The sequence below is a fragment of the Stenella coeruleoalba genome, assembly GCF_951394435.1.
Source record: "Stenella coeruleoalba genome assembly, chromosome: 2".
In the NCBI taxonomy this organism is placed as follows: Eukaryota; Metazoa; Chordata; class Mammalia; order Artiodactyla; family Delphinidae; genus Stenella; species Stenella coeruleoalba.
Genome location: NC_137147.1, coordinates 67,846,619 through 67,866,463, shown reverse-complemented (window position 1 = coordinate 67,866,463; position 19,845 = coordinate 67,846,619). Strand labels below are relative to the sequence as shown.

General features: G+C 37.4%; 1 protein-coding gene across 1 annotated transcript in view; it reads right to left on the bottom strand.

Annotated features, from left to right (window-relative positions):
* PRKD1 (protein kinase D1) overlaps window positions 1–19,845 on the bottom strand; it is a 333,614-nt gene that overhangs the window by 152,857 nt on the left and 160,912 nt on the right. The window contains exon 2 of the mRNA XM_079905696.1: window positions 9,698–9,836. Coding sequence (XP_079761822.1) covers window positions 9,698–9,836 — 139 coding nt within the window. The remainder of the gene's footprint in view (window positions 1–9,697; window positions 9,837–19,845) is intronic.

The window sequence follows — 19,845 nt, the reverse complement described above, 5'->3', positions numbered from 1 at the left end:
GCGAATTAGCCAGGAGCAGTCTAGTTAGTACTAACATGATGAAAGGTCTCAGCAGAAAATGACATAAGCAAGAGAAAATTCTTGATGTTGTCTGAAGAGACAAGAGTGTTTAACATTCCTGAAAATTAATATTTTCCACGTTTTCTCACATTTTATTACTGTACTATGCCAGAAAATGTTCCTTTTGGTGGAACATTGGTTAAACATGAGAAGACTCAGACTATGTGTACGTCAAACTACAGAATAAAATTTAATTTTTCTTAAACATCTTTATTGGAGTATAATTGCTTTACAATGGTACGTTAGTTTCTGTTTTATAACAAAGTGAATCAGCTATATACATATACATATATCCCCAAATCTCCTCCCTCTTGTGTCTCCCTCCCACCCTCCCTATCCCACCTCTCTAGGTGGGCACAAAGCACCGAGCTGATCTCCCTGTGCTATAAGGCTGCTTCCCACTAGCTAGCTATTTTACATTTGGTAGTATATATTAGTCCATGTCACCCTCTCACTTCGTCCCAGCTTACCCTTCTCCCTCCCTGTGTCCTCAAGTCCATTCCCTACATCTGCATTTTATTCCTGTCCTGCCCCTAGGTTCTTCAAATATATATATATATATATAAATATATATATATACATATATATATATATATATTTTACATTCCATATATATGTGTTAGCCTACAGTATTTGTTTTTCTCTTTCTGACTTACTTCACTCACTATGACAGACTCTAGGTCCATCCACTTCACTACAAATGACTCAATTTCGTTTCTTTTCATGGCTGAGTAATATTCCATTGTATATATGAGCCACATCTTCTTTATCCATTCATCTATTGATGGACACTTAGGTTGCTTCCATGTCTTGGCTATTGTAAATAGAGCTGCAATGAACATTGTGGGAAATGACTCTTGTTGAATTATGGTTTTCTCAGGGTATATGCCCAGTAGTGGGATTGCTGGGTCCTATGGTAGTTCTATTTTTATTTTTATTTTATTTTATTTATTTATTTTTTTGTGGTACATGGGCCTCTCACTGTTGTGGCCTCTCCCGTTGCGGAGTACAGGCTCCAGATGCACAGGCTCAGTGGCCATGGCTCATGGACCAAGCCGCTCCATGGCATATGGGATCTTCCTGGACTGGGGCACAAACTTGTGTCCCCTGCATCAGCAGGCGGACTCTCAACCACTGTGCCACCACGGAAGCCCTATTTTTATTTTTTAAAGGAACCTCCATATTGTTCTCCATAGTGGCTGTATCAATTTACATTCCCACCAGCAGTGCAAGAGGGTTTCCTCTTCTCCACACCCTCTCCAGCATTTATTGTTTGTAGATTTTATGATGATGGCCATTCTGACTGGTGGGAGGTGATACCTCATTGTAGTTTTGATTAGCGTTTCTCTAATGATTAGTGATGTTGAGCATCCTTTCATGTGTTTGTTGGCAATCTGTATATCTTCTTTGGAGAAATGTCTATTTAGGTCTTCTGCCCAGTTTTGGATTGGGTTGTTTGTTTTTTTGATATTGAGCTGCATGAGCTGCTTGTTAATTTTGGAGATTAATCCTTTGTCAGATGCTTCATTTGCAAATATTTTCTCCCATTCTGAGGGTTGTCTTTTCATCTTGTTTATGGTTTCCTTTGCTGTACAAAAGCATTTAAGTTTCATTAGGTCCCATTTGTTTATTTTTGTTTTTATTTCTCTTCCTCTAGGAGGTGGGTCAAAAAGGATCTTGCTATGATATATGTCATAGAGTGTTCTGCCTATGTTTTCCTCTAAGGGTTTGATAGTGTCTGGCCTTACATTCAGGTCTTTAATCCATTTTGAGTTTCTTTTGTGTATGGTATTAGGGAGTGTTCTAATTTCATTCTTTTACATGTAGCTGTCCAGTTTTCCCAGCACCACTTATTGAAGAGGCTGTCTTTTCTCCATTGTATATTCTTCCCTTTGTTGTCAAAGATAAGGTGACCATATGTGTGTGGGTTTATCTCTGGGCTTTCTATACTGTTCCATTGATCTATATTTCTGTTTTTGTGCCAGTACCATACTGTCTTTATTATTGTGGCTTTGTAGTATAGTCTGAAGTCCAGGAGCCTGATTCCTCCAGCTCCGTTTTTCTTTCTCAATATTGCTTTGGCTGTTTGGGGTCTTTTGTGTTTCCATACAACTGTGCAAATTTTGTTCTAGTTCTGTGAAAACTGCCATTGGCAGTTTGATAGGGATTGCATTGAATCTGTAGATTGCTTTGGGTAGAATAGTCATTTTCACAATGTTGATTCTTCCAATCCAAGAACATGGTATATCTCTCCATCTGTTTGTGTCATCTTTAATTTCTTTCATTAGTGTCTTATAGTTTTTGTATACAGGTCATTTGTCTCGGTAGGTAGGTTTTTTTGTAGGTATTTTATTCTTTTCGTTGCAATAGTAAATGAGAGTGTTTCCTTAATTTCTCTTTCAGATTTTTCATCATTAGTGTATAGGACTGCAAGAGATTTCTGTGCATTAATTTTGTATCCTGCTACTTTACCAAATTCACTGATTAGCTCTAGTAGTTTTCTGGCAGCGTCTTTAGGATTCTCTGTGTATAGTATCATGTCGTCTGCGAACAGTGACAGCTTTACTTCTTCTTTTCCAATTTGGATTCATTTCTTTTTCTTCTCTGATTGCTGTGGCTAAAACTTCCAAAACTATGTTGAATAATGGTGGTGAGAGTGGCCAACCTTGTCTTGTTCCTGATCTTAGTGGAAATTTTTTCACTTTTTCACCACTGAGAACAAAGTTGCCTGTGGGTTTGTCATATATGGCCTTATTATGTTGAGGTAAGTTCCCTCTATGCCTGCTTTCTGGAGGGTTTTTACCATAAATAGGTGTTGAATTTTGTCAAAAGCTTTTTCTGCATCTATTGAGATGCTCATATGGTTTTTCTCCTTCAATTTGTTAATATTATGTATCACATTCTTGATTTGCATATATTGAAGAATCCTTGCATTCCTGGGATAAATCCCACTTGATCATGGTATATGATCCTGTTAATGTGCTGTTGGATTCTGTCTGCTAGTATTTTGTGGAGGATTTTTGCATCTATGTTCATCAGTGATATTGGCCTGTAGTTTTCTTTCTTTGTGACATCTTTGTCCAGTTTTGGTATCAGGGTGATGGTGGCCTCATAGAATGAGTTTGTGAGTGTTCCTCCCTCTGCTATATTTCGGAAGAGTTTGAGAAGGATAGGTGTTAGCTCTTCTCTAAATGTTTGATAGAATTCACCTGTGAAGCTATCTGGTCCTGGGTTTTGCTTGTTGGAAGATTTTTAATCACAGTCTCAATTTCAGTGCTTGTGATTCGTCTGTTTATATTTTCTATTTCTTCCTAGTTCAGTCTCGGAAGGTTATGCTTTTCTAAGAATGGGTCCATATCTTCCAGGTTGTCCATTTTATTGGCATACAGTTGCTTGTAGTAATCTCTCATGATCCTTTGTATTTCTGCAGTGTCAGCTGTTACTTCTCCTTTTTCTTTTCTAATTCTATTGATTTCAGTCTTGTCCCTTTTTTTCTTGATGAGTCTGGCTAAGGGTTTATCAATTTTGTTTATCTTCTCAAAGAACCAGCTTTTAGTTTTATTGATCTTTGCTAGCATTTCCTTCATTTCTTTTTCATTTATTTCTGATCTGATCTTTATGATTTCTTTACTTTGCTAACTTTGGGGCTTGTTTCTTCTTCTTTCTCTAATTGCTTTAGGTGTAAGGTTAGGTTGTTTATTTGAGATGTTTCTTGTTTCTTGAGTTAGGACAATATTGCTCTAAACTTCCCTCTTAGAACTGCTTTTGCTGCATCCCATAAGTTTTGGGTCATCCTGTTTTCATTGTCATTTGTTTCTGAGTAGTTTTTGATATCCTCTTTGATTTCTTCAGTGATCTCTTGGTTATTAAGTAGTGTATTGTTTAGCCTCTATGTATTTGTATTTTTTACAGATTTTTTCCTGTAGTTGATATCTAGTCTCATTGCATTGTGGTCGGAAAAGATACTTGATATGATTTTAATTTTCTCAAATTTACCAAGGCTTGATTTGTGAGCCAAGATATGATCTACCCTGGAGAATGTTCCAGAAGCACTTGAGAAGAAAGTGTATTGTGTTGTTCTGGGATGGAATGTTCTATAAATATCAATTAAGTCCATCTTGTTTAATGTATCAGTTAAAGCTTGTGTTTCCTTATTTAGTTTTATTTTGGATGATCTGTCCACTGTTGAAAGTGGGGTGTTAAAGTCCCCTGCTGTGATTGTGTTACTGTCGATTTCCCCATTTATGGCTGTTAGCATTTGCCTTATATATTAAGGTGCTCCTATGTTGGGTGCATAAATATTTACAATTGTTATATCTTCTTCTTGGATCGATCCCTTGATCATTCTGTAGTGTCTTTCTTTGTCTCTTGTAATAGTCTTTATTTTAAAGTCGATTTTGTCTGATATGAGAATTGCTACTCCAGCTTTCTTTTGATTTCCATTTGCATGGAATATCTTTTTCCATCCCCCCTCACTTTCAGTCTGTATGTGTCCCTAGGTCTGAAGTGGGTCTACTGTAGACAGCATATATACAGGTCTTGTTTCAGTATCCATTCAGCCAATCTATGTCTTCGGGTTGGAGCATTTAATCCATTTACATTTAAGGTAGCTATCAATATGTATGTTCCTATTACCATTTTCTTAATTGTTTTGGGTTTGTTATTGTAGGTCTTTTCCTTCTCTTGTGTTTCCTGCCTAGAGAAGTTCCTTTAGCATTTGTTGTAAAGCTGCTTTGGTGGTGCTGAGCTTTTGCTTGTCTGTAAGGGTTTTAATTTTTCCATCGAATCTGAGTGAGATCCTTGCTGGGTTGAGTAATCTTGGTTGTAGGTTTTCCCCTTTCATCACTTTAAATATGTTCTGCCACTCCCTTCTCGCTTCCAGAGTTTCTGCTGAAAGATCAGCTGTTAACATTATGGGGATTCTGTTGTATGTTACTTCTTGTTTTTCCCTCGCTGCTTTTAATATTTTTTCTTTGTATTTAATTTTTGATAGTTTGATTAATATGTGTCTTGGCATGTTTCTCTTTGGATTTATCCCGTATGGGACTCTCTGCACTTCCTAGACTTGATTACCTATTTCCTTTCCCATATTAGGGAAGTTTTCAACTATAATCTCTTCAAATTTTTTCTCGGTCCCTTTCTTTCGCTTCTTCTTCTGGGACCCGTATAATTCGAATGTTGGTGTGTTTAATATTGTCCGAGAGGTCTCTGAGACTGTCCTCAATTCTTTTCATTCTTTTTCCTTTATACTGCTCTGCAGTAGTAATTTCCACTTTTTTATTCTTCAGGTCACTTATCCGTCCTTCTGCCTCAGTTATTCTGCTATTGATTCCTATTGATGTTTGTTTGCTCTTTAGTTCTTCTAGGTCCTTGTTAAACGTTTCTTTTATTTTCTCCATTCTATTTCCAAGATTTTGGATCATCTTTAGTAGCATTACTCTGACTTGTTTTTCAGGTAGACTGCCTATTTCCTCTTCATTTGTTTGTTCTCGTGGGTTTTTACCTTGCTCTTTCATCTGTTGTGTGTTTCTCTGTCTTCTCATTTTGCTTAACTTACTGTGTTTGGGGTCTCCTTTTCGCAGGCTGCAGGTTTGCAGTTCCCATTTTTTTGGTGTCTGCTCCCAGTGGGTAAGGTTGGTTCAGTGGGTTGTGTAGGCTTCCTAGTGGAGGGGACTGGTGTCTGTCTTCTGGAGGATGAGACTGGATCTTGTCTTTCTGGTGGGCAGGATGGCATCTGGTGATGTGTTTTGGTGTGTCTGTGGCCTTATTATGATTTTAGGCAGCCTCTCTGCTAATGGGTGGGGTTGTGTTCCTGTCTTGCTAGTTTTTTTGCCATACGGTGTCAAGCACTGTAACTTGCTGGTCATTGAGTGGAGCTGGGTCTTACTTACCAGCTGGAGATCTCTGGGAGAGCTTGTGCCATTTAATATTACGTGGAACCAGGAGGTCTTTGATGGACCAATGTCCTGAACTCAGCTCTCCCACCTCAGAGGCACAGGTCTGACACCCGCCCAGAGCACCAACACCCTGTTAGCCACACAGCTGTCCGGGCACCGTGTGAGAATTTGGGGATCGGGACAGAATTGTGTGGGTTAGCGTGGGGTCGCCACCTGCCCACTCCCAGAGGAGGCTGGACCAGACACTGCTGGCTTCCGCAAAAGCACCTCTCTCATGTGCAGCTTCCTGAGAATGTGAGCACTCCTCCAATGAGAGCAAGAGGTGATGAGGCACCTGCTGTGTTCTCCAAATTTAATTTTTAATGAGGAAAAATAGAAAATATGGAGAAATGAATTTTAACAGTAAAATATTTATAGTCTGTAGGAGGAAAATTTCCAGAGCATGTTTATGTTCTGGAGCTGGTCAAAAGGCCACAGAGTGGATGTTCAGTGTCTTGCTCCTCTACCCCGCTTATCTGCTGCATTTTGAATGAAGCTGGTCCTTAACCACACCTCCAGGAAATGGCACATTTCTCTGGCCAATCATAGCATCCATTCTCTTCAGGGACTGGTTCAGGAATGAGTATGCTTATGAGCTCCTTTGCACGATGTCCTGAAGTGTCTTAGTAGCTATCATTTGTCTTGCCTCACATTATAATACGATACAATCCTGCCCATATCACAGGCACTAATTTCTTGTCAGGGCTGGGTAAATGCACACCAAGGAGACTTGAATTTCAGTTTAGTTTTGAGTCTATATCTAAAAACAATATTTTTACAACAAATCAGTATTTTTACAAAATTTTGTATACATGATAACTTCTAATGTGATAGCCAATAGTCACTTAAGCAACCCACATATGTTTACTCAGAACCTCATGTCTATGGTAACAAAAGGATGGGGGGAGAAGAAGATTGAGAAACAACAGTAAAGCCAAGTGAAAGACATATCTGCCTTGAGCCATGTCGGCAAGGGACCGTGTGTCTAGCAGGCATGTGAGGCTCAGGAACAGGAATGGCAAAAATGGATGTTAAAGTAATTCAGATTACAGACAGGTATAGCAGGACCTGCTAAGGTATAAGAGAATAACCAAGTAGTCGAGAGTGCATCAAAGTGATGTAAGACATGAATATAGTGGGCCATGTGCTGTGGGCAAAGAAGAAAGGGAAAAATATAGTCCAAAAATGGTAGGGAGTTAGTGATTAAAAGCTAAAGTGAAAAAGACAGGGAATGGGTGTGTGCATTTGGTGGCAATTGACAAGATGGAGGAGGGGTGCCGCTCAAGTGCAGATCTCAGAGCGGGGGCCACACCTTATTGGTGAGGTCAGGTCTGTAGTTACACTGAAGGTGACTGACAACAACCAGCAAAGGTAAGCACTGTGAGGGGGAAACAGGGTTGTAATATGGAGGACTGGGAGCTTTTAAGGAAAATTTTTTTTTTTTTTTGCGGTACGCAGGCCTCTCACCACCGCGGCCCCTCCTGTTGCGGAGCAAAGGCTATGGACGCACAAGCTCAGCGGCCATGGCTCACGGGCCCAGCCGCTCCGTGGCATGTGGGATCTTCCCGGACCGGGGCACGAACCCGCATCCCCCGCATCGGCAGGCGGACTCTCAACCACTGCGCCGCCAGGGAAGCCCCAGGAAAAACATTTTTACCATGTATTGAGAAAATCACAATGCTGAGTGTTAGAGTGGTAGGAGAATACCAAAGAAGTTACAGGTGAATGCTGGAGATCTAAACATAATTGAATGTGTGTGTGTATATATATGAATAATTTAAGGTGAAGTGCAACTATGTGGAGTGTGAAAAGGGTTCAAAGGTTCAAGCTTCAAAATTGGAATCAGGCTGTTATAAAATGGCTCCTTTTAATTAGCAACCAGATAGCTCCTGACAGAGTAGGAGAGGCTTTCCTGAGCCAGGTGCTGCGACAGCAGGTGAGGAAAAGGGCTGCCTTTAAATGCCCCCTCAGCACTGTGGCCAGGGACACAGGAGAGGCAGGACACAGAACATAAAGGGTGGATGGCAAAAGAAGTGGAGTGTAGGCACAATGAGGTTCTGGGCTTGCAAAGACGGAGAGGAAAAGCAGAACGCTGATCCTTGTGCCCAGGGGCCCTCCAGAGGGCTGCATCACGTCAACGTGGGGCAGAGCAGGTCTGGCTCACGGAGGGCGTGGGAATAACATGCAAACGGGCAGTACCTCTTCCCCACCTCAGGAACACTCACACACAGCTTGCATTCGATCTGTCTGGTACTACTCTGAAGGGCTTGATAACAAAAGTAAAATGAAAAGAAAAATAAATAATTTCGAAATGCAATCTTGAAAATATTCATATATTTCTGGACACGGCCACAGGGAAAAGACTCAAAGCACATTCTTCACGAAGCCGCCTTGCTATGAGTCTAATATGAATCATGGTGAGAATAGATCTGGTGTATGATGTCCTTGAATAATTTATTTCAGGCAGCCCCTAGTGTTCAGAAACAGGAAACTTAAAGAACAACATGTCTAGGCACTAGTTTTGTGTGGCCAGGCTCGGTGAGCCAATGTCAAAAGAGCCAGAGGAAAGTAAAAAGGAGAACTCAAAGCAAGTGATTTCTACCCCCACCCCCCAAATTTAAAAAATGAAAACTTTTCCTTTTTTGGTTTGTTTAGCAACAGGCAAACTTATAAACAACAGGAAAATTATTACTCTTATCTAGCTAAACCAAGTTGTTTTATAGGATCTATCTACCCAATGAAAGTGGGGCAATCCCAGGACCTGTCATAATGATAGATCAATACAGACAACATGAATTGGACTGAATCAAAACAAAGACCAAGTGAATTATAATCAGTGCATCCAAGTACTGGGCTCTGGAACTTGAGGAAATGGAGCCTAGAATCATTTTTAAAGTGAATGAATTTCCTTTAGTCAAAGGGATAGCAAGCAAAGAAGGGAGAAAGAGCAATGTAATCTGTGTTTCTCAATAATGACTCAATTTTAACAAAAATAAACAATAAACATCTGTACCTCTTCAGAATATTGCACTGATCATTGTTGTTAGGATCCCTGCTACAGGTGTTCTCTGGCATATTTTTAAAAAGTTAAATTTTTTTCTGTATTGACAGGCACAGTCTGATTACTAACTTCTAAATCCTAAACAAGAAATATAAATCTGGGCAGAGGGAAACACAGCCATTTCTCAGGGAGTGAGTTAGATAAAGTCACACAGCATAGCCTGACCTGCTATAACTCCTGAGCTCTGGTTTCCACCTTGGTCTTGGCTAGTAGTTAATGGATTTCTGACTCGACTAAAGCAATCGTTCCCTAGCCCTTGGCTTCCAGACACTCAGTACATTTGGGGCCCTGACATCTGTCTTAGCTTCACCATTGGTGAGTTTGTTTTTGTTGGCTTTTACTGCTCTTCCAGATGACCTAAGGTAATGCATGAAGGTATTCATGTGTGTTGTTGGAAGCCTGGGGAGAGCGTGAAGTTGGGAGAAGTGACTGGGACAGGACTGGCTAGGGAAACAGCCAATTCAAGGGAAACCTTTTGCTTTTTTCAAAATAATTTTGAAAGTTCATATAGACAGAGCCCTAAAATGTCCTCATGGGGCCGGGTTTGATGTACGCTTTCTATGCTGCCTTAAAAACGTATGGCCAAGAATTCTCCAGATACAAATTATTTATCTATGGATAGAGGGAAAAAGTATACTACCTGACAAGACAACTTCAATAAGATCGCCTTCCTGGATATCGCTAGCCGTTTTCACCAGCTGAAGGATGTTTTCAGAGGTAGGGTCGTGGCGGAAAAGCAGGATCTTATCGTACATTCCATAGAAACCACATTCAGGGAACTGTAAATACAAATACCACAACAGGTTAAATGTCAAAATTTTCCTAAATTTAATCAAAACCAAATAAACAAATGTCAGGGCACCAACACAAGCTAATTAGAAAAGTTCAAAATATCTAGAACATCAAAAAATAAAAATGAATGGCCAAATTGATATTGACATGACTCCAAAGCAGGAGGAAAGAAATCACATATCATAAGGGCAATAATGACAAAATGATCTTCTAATTAGAGAGCAAGAAAACAAGAGAATCTGCGATAAGATTCAAAGAAAGTCCTGGCAGTAAGGCAGTTAAGAAATACAACAGGTGGTAAGAACTGTGCATTTTCACATGATTTATAGCAATTCAATTACATTAAAATGGGAGTTTGTTACAATTCCATTACAAATATTGTTGCAATTTATTTGCAAAAAAAAAAAAAACGGTCAGTCCATTTTGGCATATTCAAAAATAAGAGATGACTCAATAAATCTAAACATGTTCTGTGTGTGGGCAGAGGTTTTATCTAGATTCTTTGATTCCGGAAAGCACCAGAGGAGACAACCCAACTCTCCCTTTTGTTGCTGCCCATACATTGCATTTAGTTTTCATGCAATCTAGGTTAAATAGACAAGTACAATAGCTAGAAGTCAATTCGTTTTAAGTATACATAGTTTATATTCTCCTCACAGGGATAAATCCAAGAGTTTATTACTCAAGACTATCTCCCAATAGCAGGCATATAATGAAAGCTAAATGAATGATATTTTCTAATGAGAAACCTAAAAAATTCCGATATTAACAATAACTATTAGAATATCAACAATTAATATTATTCCTTTCATTTCCTCTTCCTTCTAATGCAAGAAAGTACTCTAAATTCAAACCATAGTCCTGGTTGTTGAATTCCATCTTAAAAGTAGAATTATTTGATCAAAGGGTAGGAACATCCTTAAGAATCTTAAAGCCAACTTCAAACTTATCACAAACCACAATCTCAGGAACAGTGTAAGCAAAGATCCGTCTGCATTAGCATTGAATATTTTTATTAAAACAAACAACCTAGGCTAATACGTATGTGAAAAGGGCTCTTTTCTTGTATATGATATTTTCACATAATTACCAGTTGTTATTTCTTTTATAAATTGATATTTGCCATGTGTGGAAAAAGGTCATAAGTCAAGGAGAGAAAATTGTCTTGTTCCTGAAACTTGTGATATTTCTGACACGTATGTCAATAAAGGTTGACTTTTAAGGAGCTACTGTCATGAAGAAATGTCCAGAATATGAGATCTTCTGAAGATAAATACAATATATGATGCATTCTTCCTTATTTTTCTTATTAATAAAACTAGGGGCTACAATTATGTAAGACATTTTGTGTGAATTAAAAATAAGTATATACAGAACATCCTCTTGCTCGTAAGAGTCTGCTGACAACCAGGCTTAAAACTACTTCTGCATATCACTTAGTAAAGTTGGCTTCTGTAAAATAAAATGTAACAGCTGAAATGATGTCACTGTTCCACTGCACTAATTAAAACAAAAATAATAGTTCCTTTTTTTTGGTAATTTCTCCAATAATATTATTAGAGTGCAAGGAAAGGGAGAAACTAAAATACCATTTTCTAAACTACAGCAACAAATAGTTCATGTACTATTTTAAAAATCAACCTCATCTGATGTGTAATTTACAATAAATAAAATGGATATAAGTCTATGAGTTTTGACTCTTGCCCCGGCACGCATGAAACCAAAATCACAACCGAGCCATGAAACATTTTCATCAACCCCCCAAGTTTTATTGTACCCCCTGCAGTTGATGCTACCCACAATCTTGACTCAACACAGTTTTATTTTGTCAGCAAAGATTAGTTAGCCAGCTATAGAATTTCATACAAATGAAATCATACAACATGCACTATGTACTCTTTTTTTGGCTGGCTTCTTTTGCTCATTATGTTTTTGAGACTCATTTACACATAAGGTATTTGAGATTCACCTGTTTTTATTATGTTATTACCATTTCATTATGTGGATCTAGGATAACTGCTTATCTGTGCACCCACAGATGGACATTCGTATTTTTCCCCCAATTTGTGGCTGTTACAAATAATAAATCTATGAACATTTATGTATGAGTGTTTCGATGGGTATATGGTTTTCATTTCTTATGAGTAAATATCTAGGAAAAGAATTTCCAGGGCATATAAATATATGTTTGAGTATATAACTATCTTAACGTCAATAACACATTATACTTATTACTAGAGCTTTCTACTAAGCCTGAATTCAGTTAGTGTAAGCTCTCCATCTTTTTCCTTTTCAAGATTGCTTTGGATATTACAGGTCTTCTGAATTTCCATACACATTTTAGAATCACTTTGTCAATTTCTACAAAATAAATCTGCTGTGATTTTTCCATGATACTACATTGAAACATAGATCAACTTGGGTAGATCTATATTTTAACAATGTGGAGACTTCTATTTTGTTATGAACAAGATGGCATATCGCCCTATTTATTAGGTTCCTTTAAATTGCTCTCAAAAATGTTTTGTAGTTTTCAGTGTACATGTCTTAGATATATTTGCTAGATTTATCTCTAAGTTTTTATATTTTTATGCTATTATAAATGGCTGATTAAAGTACAATAAACATACAGTAAAATTTGCCCTTTTTAGTGTGCAGTTCTGAAAGTTTTGAAAGATGTATACCATAACCACATGCCGTATATGTAGTATACACAACACAGCCAAGATACAGAACAGCTCCAGTCCCTATAGTTTGGTCTTTTCAAGAATGCGATATAAATGGTATCATACAGTACATACATAATTTTGAATCTGACTTTACTTAGTGCAGTGAAGCTGATATCTGTCCATGCTGTTGCATACATCATTAATCTACTCCTTTTCACTGCTGAGGATTGTTCCATTGTGTGTATGGATGGACCACAGTGTATCTATTCCTCAATTAGTGGAGGGGCATTTAAGTTAGCTCCAGTTTTTGACTATTACAAATAAAGGTGCTATAAACGTTCACTTAGAGGTTTAAGTTTTTATTTTTCTGGGGCATATGGAAGTATCTGGATAACCTCATAAGGAACTGCCAAACCGTTTTCAAAGTGCCCATACAATTTTGCATTCTCACCAGCAACGCATGAGAGTTCCTGTTGCTCTGCATCTCTGACAGCGCTTGGCAACGTTGGGTTGTTAAATTTTAGACATTCTAATAGGTGTATAATGGTATCTCATAGTCTTAATTTACTTTTCCCTAGTGACTAATGATATTGAGTATCATTCCTTGTACTTATTTAACACATACACACACACAGACCCACCTGCTCAATTCATTTGCCCATTTTAAAAGTTGAGTTATTTTCTTATTGTGGAGTTCTGATAGCTCTTTATATATTCTAGATAAAAGCGGTTCACCAGATACGTGTTTCACAGATATTTTCTTCCAGTCTGTGGCTTGTCTTTTCATCCCCTTATTTTCTAAAGTTTTTAATTTCTATGAAACCCAATTTATCAAAATTTCTTCATGGGTCATGGTTTTGGTTTAATATTTAATAAATATTTGTATAACCGAAGGTAACAGGTTTTTTCTTATGTTTTATTCCACAAATTTTATTGTTTGGGGTTTTACATTTGGGTCTATGATCCACTCTGAGGTAATTTTTTAATAAAGTAAGAAATATGGATTGAGGTTCATTTCTTGCATATTCTGGAAGATCTGTATAAAATTGGTATAAATTCTTCCTTAAATGTTTGGTAGAATTCTCTAGCAAAGCCATCTGAGCCTGGAATTATCTTTTTTTTGGAAGGATTAAAATTATATATTCAATATTCTTAATAGATATATCACTACTTAGATTTCAATTTCCTCTAGGTGAGCTTTGGCATTTTGAATCTTTCAAGGAACCAATTCATTTCATCCAAGTTGCTGAATTTATAGGCAAAAAGTTTTTTCATATTATTCCTTTGTCACTCTTTAATGTCTGTAGTGATGTCTATTATTTTCTTATATTTGTAATTTATGTCCTCTCTCTTTTTTGCTTGATTGGTCTGGCCATTGGTCTATATATCTGTTTTTATGTCATACTGTTTGATTACTATAATATATTTTGAAATCAGGAAGTGTCATGCCTGCAGCTTTATTTTTCTTGCTCATAATTGCTTGGGCTATTTGGGGGTCTTTTGTGATTCCATATGAATTTTAGGATTGTTTTTTCTACTTCTGTAAAAAATGCCTTGGGATTTTGATAGGGATTGCATTGAATCTGTAGGTTGCTTGGGGTAGTATGGACATTTTAACAATATTAATTCTCCCAATACATGATAATGTGATGTTTTCTATTTATTTGCCTTTGCTTAAATTTCTTTCAGAGATCTTTTAGTGTACAGTCTTTCATCTCATATTTTCATGTAACCATGAAAGTTCTTTTCTGCTAAGTCCATCACCTCTATCATTTCTGAACTGTTTCTATTAGTTCTTTTAATCCTGGTTATGGGTCACATTTTCCTGCTTTTTTATACCTGTGTTTTTTAAATTAGATGCCAGATTTTATGAATTAATGTGAGCAGTTGTACGTTGTTGTCTTCCTTTAAAGAACACTGATATTTGTTTTGGCAAAACATTAAGGTACTTGCAGACTGGCTTTATCTTTTCAAGGCTTACTTTTAAGCTTTGTTATGGCAGCTCTAGAATAATAGTTGTTCTAGGGATAATTTAGTCCCACTACTAATGCATGACTCTTTATCTCTATAGAACACTTCAAATGTTCAGTGAAATCTCTTCTATTTGTCTGGTAGGAACTAGACCATCTCTCAGCCCTATATGGGCTCTGAAAAGTTTTCATTTCAGAGCTTCCCAACAGTTGCTCTTTATTCTGCCTTATAGATTTTTACCCTATGGGCTTGTATTCAGTCTAATATTCAAGTGGACCCTTAACCAGATTTCTGGAGCTCTTCCTTTGTATAGGTCCTACCTTTCCAGTATTCTTCCCCTAAAAATTCTGTTGACTTGGGCACCTTGAGCTCTATTACCTGTCTCCTCTATGCAGCCACAGAACTAGGCTCTTCTTGGGTTCTCTCTCCCTGCACTAAACCTCAGATGACTGTAATACCTACCTTGCTTGTTTCCTTTTCTCAGGGGTCACCCTGCATTGCCTGTTGGCCAGTGTCTATAACAGGTATTTTATGTATTTTGTATTATTTTCTATTTGTTTGGGGCAGGTGAGTATGTCCCATACCAGATATTCCTTGTGAATGAAAGCCAAAGTCTCATGTGCTTTTTAAATATGGAATACCGATCTTTTCTACCCAAACTTTTGACTACTTAATTCTATGCAAATAGCATTTGCAAGAAAAGTAAATTAAAGAAAAATAAAACATCCATAGTTAGTAAGAGTACATTTTTAATATTACATTGAAATAAATGCAAAGTATATTTAATGAAATAAGAATTAAAAATTAATAATTATCATATAACTCTCAAAACATAGTTTGACCTATCCTGAGTTAAACTTTAACTGTTAAAGGATTGTCCCTGATTGGAATACAAATGTTCTTCAAAATATAATACACTAATTAATGCACACTTCCTCTTACCATATTCTTTCAAAAACCATGGGTAGCTGATTCTGACTCAAGAGAGAAGAGAAAATTCAAGAGATTCAGTACTTGAGCTGGAGTGAATAGAAAATAACAGCTGGAAAGGAAGAGATGAAACAGCAATTGTTTCCCCAAAGAAGAGCTAAACTTTACTGCATCGTCTAACAAATACCTTGTCAATGAGCCTGTGTGGTGGAAGAATAGGTGGGAATACTGAAGAGGGGCTTAGGAGACAAGGATTCTGCTGGCTCATCAGCGCAACCTGGCCTTTATGCACATGTCCCTTGGACATCTGTATATACCATTCCCTTGTGGTCCTGTATTGCTGACATGTGGACATCACACTCTGTGTCGTGCTTCTTTGTAAGACCATGGGTATAGTGTAATCAAAGATTTGGTATTCAAGTAAGGCTTGAATGCCTCACATCCCAATTATGTTTCTTTCTAAGGGTGACTCAGAAAACATTTGGAAAAATCAGAATAAGTAGAATAATACCAATATATGCCACACATTAAAGCTATTATTTTAAAAGGCTAAATTGAAAAAATGAAGTTAGTGTTATAAATGTTCTTGAAGGTTGTTTGTCCAATATATAAATGACTGAGGTGTGGATAGCCACTCTCCCACATTCCTTCCTACTGGGTCACAGACATGGCTTTTCTCTCTTCATTAACAAGACATTCAGAAACAGGTTGTAGAGCCTTGTGAAGCAGGGCACAGGGGTGAACATGGACATATAGCCTCTCGGGACAGCTGTCATGGCAGCAGAAGTTAAGGGTTCGATTTTTTTTAAGATTGTACCTTTTTTTTATTGACCAGAATAAAATATATGCCTATTTGTCTTTCCCTGTTAAGAGAAAACCTTTTCTTTTATGTAATGTAACATTCTGCTTGAATGGAAACTATATACAGTAAGACTTTCAAAAATTATATTTAAAAATGATGCCTGGAAGGTGAAAAGTGTGAAGGAACAATGCCTGACAACTGAGAAGAGAACATATTGGGGAAAACACTCATGGAACAACATTCCCTAATTTGGTCATAATCATCTGTTTTTATGTGAAGGTGTGTGAGCTTTGAAATCTGAAAACCCTCATTAAACTAAACAGGCTTTCAGAAAGGCTCGGAGGCTTGTACACTCAGCTGGAGCTTATTACAAGATCAGTTCTGTGTTTCTCAGAGGCTTTGTGGTCGTGAGCCCAAACATCTGAGATAAGTGATTTCAAGCTCTCTCCAAGTTCGACTCTAACAAACCTGGCCACTGTGAAAATACGGCCAACAATCCTGGCGCTGGTCCTTAGCTCTTTAATTCTACCCTACGCTGGAAATCTCTGTACTGCTGTGTGTATCATTTGGCATTTTTTGACCACAGAGCACAATTTACTGTTACATTTCACTATAAATTCTTGGCTGGCCAGACAATGTGCTCCAGAGTAGAATAAATATATGTTTCAATGAGTAGCTGAAATGTGACCTGGCCAAAGAGAACTCTAGGGAACAAAGGGTGCTCTTCCACAGTTGAGGCCAATCGCAAAGGGCGAGGAACGAGCAATATCAGAAATAAATTAAGCCATGACTCAGTCAAGCAGAAAAAGAAAGAGAGAAATGGCCTGATTAGGAAATGAAAATACACTGCAGTTTACTTTTGCTAAAAGGTGATGAAAGTCCTGAAATTAAGTTTTTCTGCTCAATAAGAGAACACATCAGGCAGGTGAATACAGCACTCTTCTCATCAAAGATGATTCCCAAGTCATTTTCCAAGGACTCTCCTGTTTACAACAAGTAGTGCCATGACTGGTCACCCTTAATGAGCAAAGAAATTAAAAAGGTGCTACTGCTTCCTAGCTTGACCAAAACCCTCCCTTTGTTGCTGGAGTACAGGACAACATGGACACCTTGTAAGCAACTATTTTTACGAGAATTCCTAAACCACTGGGTGAAGATGTCTCTGGATTCCCCTTGGAGGAGTTGCACCTGAGTGATCTCTGGATTCCCTTGGAGGAGTTGCACCTGAGTGATGCGGCCATTGAGCTGTAAAAAGCAGGAAAGGGCAGGCACTTAAAGATGGTTCTGAAAGCAGTAGATCCTTAAGATCAGTTGGATCCTTCCAAGGGGTCTCATGGGCGAGAACTAAGACACGAGTCATAAATTTGTATTACTAACTTTGCCTAGGAAATTAAACCTATCCCCTTTTTTAAAAAAGCATCTAATAACAGATTGAAAATTTAAGTGTATAAAAATTTAAGTAAATGAAAAAACAACACAGTGAATAAACATTGGGTGAGTGTCATGTACATAGCACTACAGCTATAATGACAAAAAAAAATCATAAGATTGTTCAAGTCCACTAAAAGCATGAACACTAAATTTTCACTTAGAAACACAAGTTATAATGTGTCAACGAAAGCATAAAAGAAAAAGCGAATAATCTGTATTATTTGCAGGCATAGTTCTGAAATGTGTTCAAATTTGGGCACAGGATCTTTTATTTGGTGATTTCATATCCTCAAAAGGAGGCACTTGAAAAGAATTCCACACTATGACCACATAGCTATGTGACTAGTGTCTGAATGTAATCTTAGGAAACAGAAACCAGAAAAAAATTTTTAGACCTTTCTTTTTTCTTCCCCTCCCTCCCTCCTCCACCCAATGCCACCCAAGCTAGGCAGAAAATGAATAGCGCTGAATCAAAATAACTAAGAACTACTATTAAAGGTAGCACTTTACTATCTTTCCTAGTGGCAATCTATTTTCCTAGAGATCCCTGGTTGAATCATTCATCTCTCAGTCTGAAAGATGTCATTCATATAAATAAATCTGCAATACCTACTTTCATGAAATAGTTTTTAAAAGCCTATGAAAAATTTCAGTTTCTGAAATAAAGACTAAATGATTAACTACAGTGTTGACTTTAGGAAGATTCATTATACATTTCCCAGCCATGAAAAACGGCACTGTTGTCCACTGCGGAGCATCATTCTCCATTTGACTTTGCTATTTTCTGGGCCATGGGCGTACTGTCCAAATGCAGATCACCCTGGCAAACAATCACAATCCTTGCCTTGCTTCCTCTGTCGTTCCTTCTCTCACATGAGCACCTGCAATCATATGGCTCTCCATTCCACAAACCCAATGCTGCCTTTGAAAAGGTATGCCTAACACCAGGGGTCTATCAACTTCAGAAATCTTCAAGGTCCAAACCTAGAAACAAGTCACTCTAGTTAGTCCTCCTTTCTCCACTCCACAGCCAAAAACTTCCTTAGTTTATTCCACTCTTGCCTTCCTACAGGCAAATCTAGAATCTGAAACACAGATTTTCTTCTGCTTAGACCTCCTTTTTTTAGCCCTTCTCCTTTACGTTAAATTCAAAATTCCCTTGTTTAAACAATCATTTTCATTCATAATTTTAAATTTGGACCTTAGCCTTGCCCTCTGTATGTTTTACAGTAAAAAAGTAAAAGGAATAAGATATCTGAGAAAAGAAAGAATATACTTTATCAAAAAGAGGTCTGCTTGAAATCTTCTGCAATTAAAGTTTAGATTAAAGGTGAAATGGTAGATTTTGATTATGAGATCTGAAAGTCAGATATACTACAAGGCATAGAACATGCATAAAACCTGAACTTGCAATACCGTTGGAGAATAAAGCTAGACTATAAATTCTTTTTCCTTGGGCATATATTGACGTTCTGTATCAGATATTGCTAAAGAAGTCTGTCTAATAAATTATATGCTTATCTTTAAGGCAGCAGATGTGACTAAGTGTGATGCTTAATTGTTGGCAGAGACTTTTATTCTATTTCAATTTGAATAATATGTCACCTATTAAAAAGACAAAAGCAATAAGAAATGACTTAATACATCATTAACTCTAATGCTGCAACGTCTGCGTATAGACTTCCTAGAAGTATTTTAAATCATTATTTTGTTGTATATAATTTTTAAGTTTTAGAATAAAGGTTCACATCAAGCAATTATAGGTGGTAATAATTAATGAGAGCCTCACCATTGTTGTGTAAAAACATATTATCCTGCATTATAGCTTGACAGATTACTAGTCAGTGATAGCTATTAGAAGTCTTAGTAGGCACTGTGAAATTATTCACACAACAGTAATTAGGTGTGTGGATGTGCAGCTTGAAAATGGAAAAAAATGTACTTCACACTCTTTGTCTCACTCTGAATAAAACTGTCATTATAGCATAGTGTAGATTTTTTACATTGCATAATAAGGTTACATGTTTGCTCATTAATGAACTAACGATAATTGATGCATGTACTGGATAAAATGAAGACTGTGACAGCAACTAAAAAGGTTTTACCAAAAATTAAGAATCATTAACTTTGGAAAAGAAAAACTGCTGCACTATGTATCTTGTCATTTAGAGATAAGAAGACTGATGCCCAGAA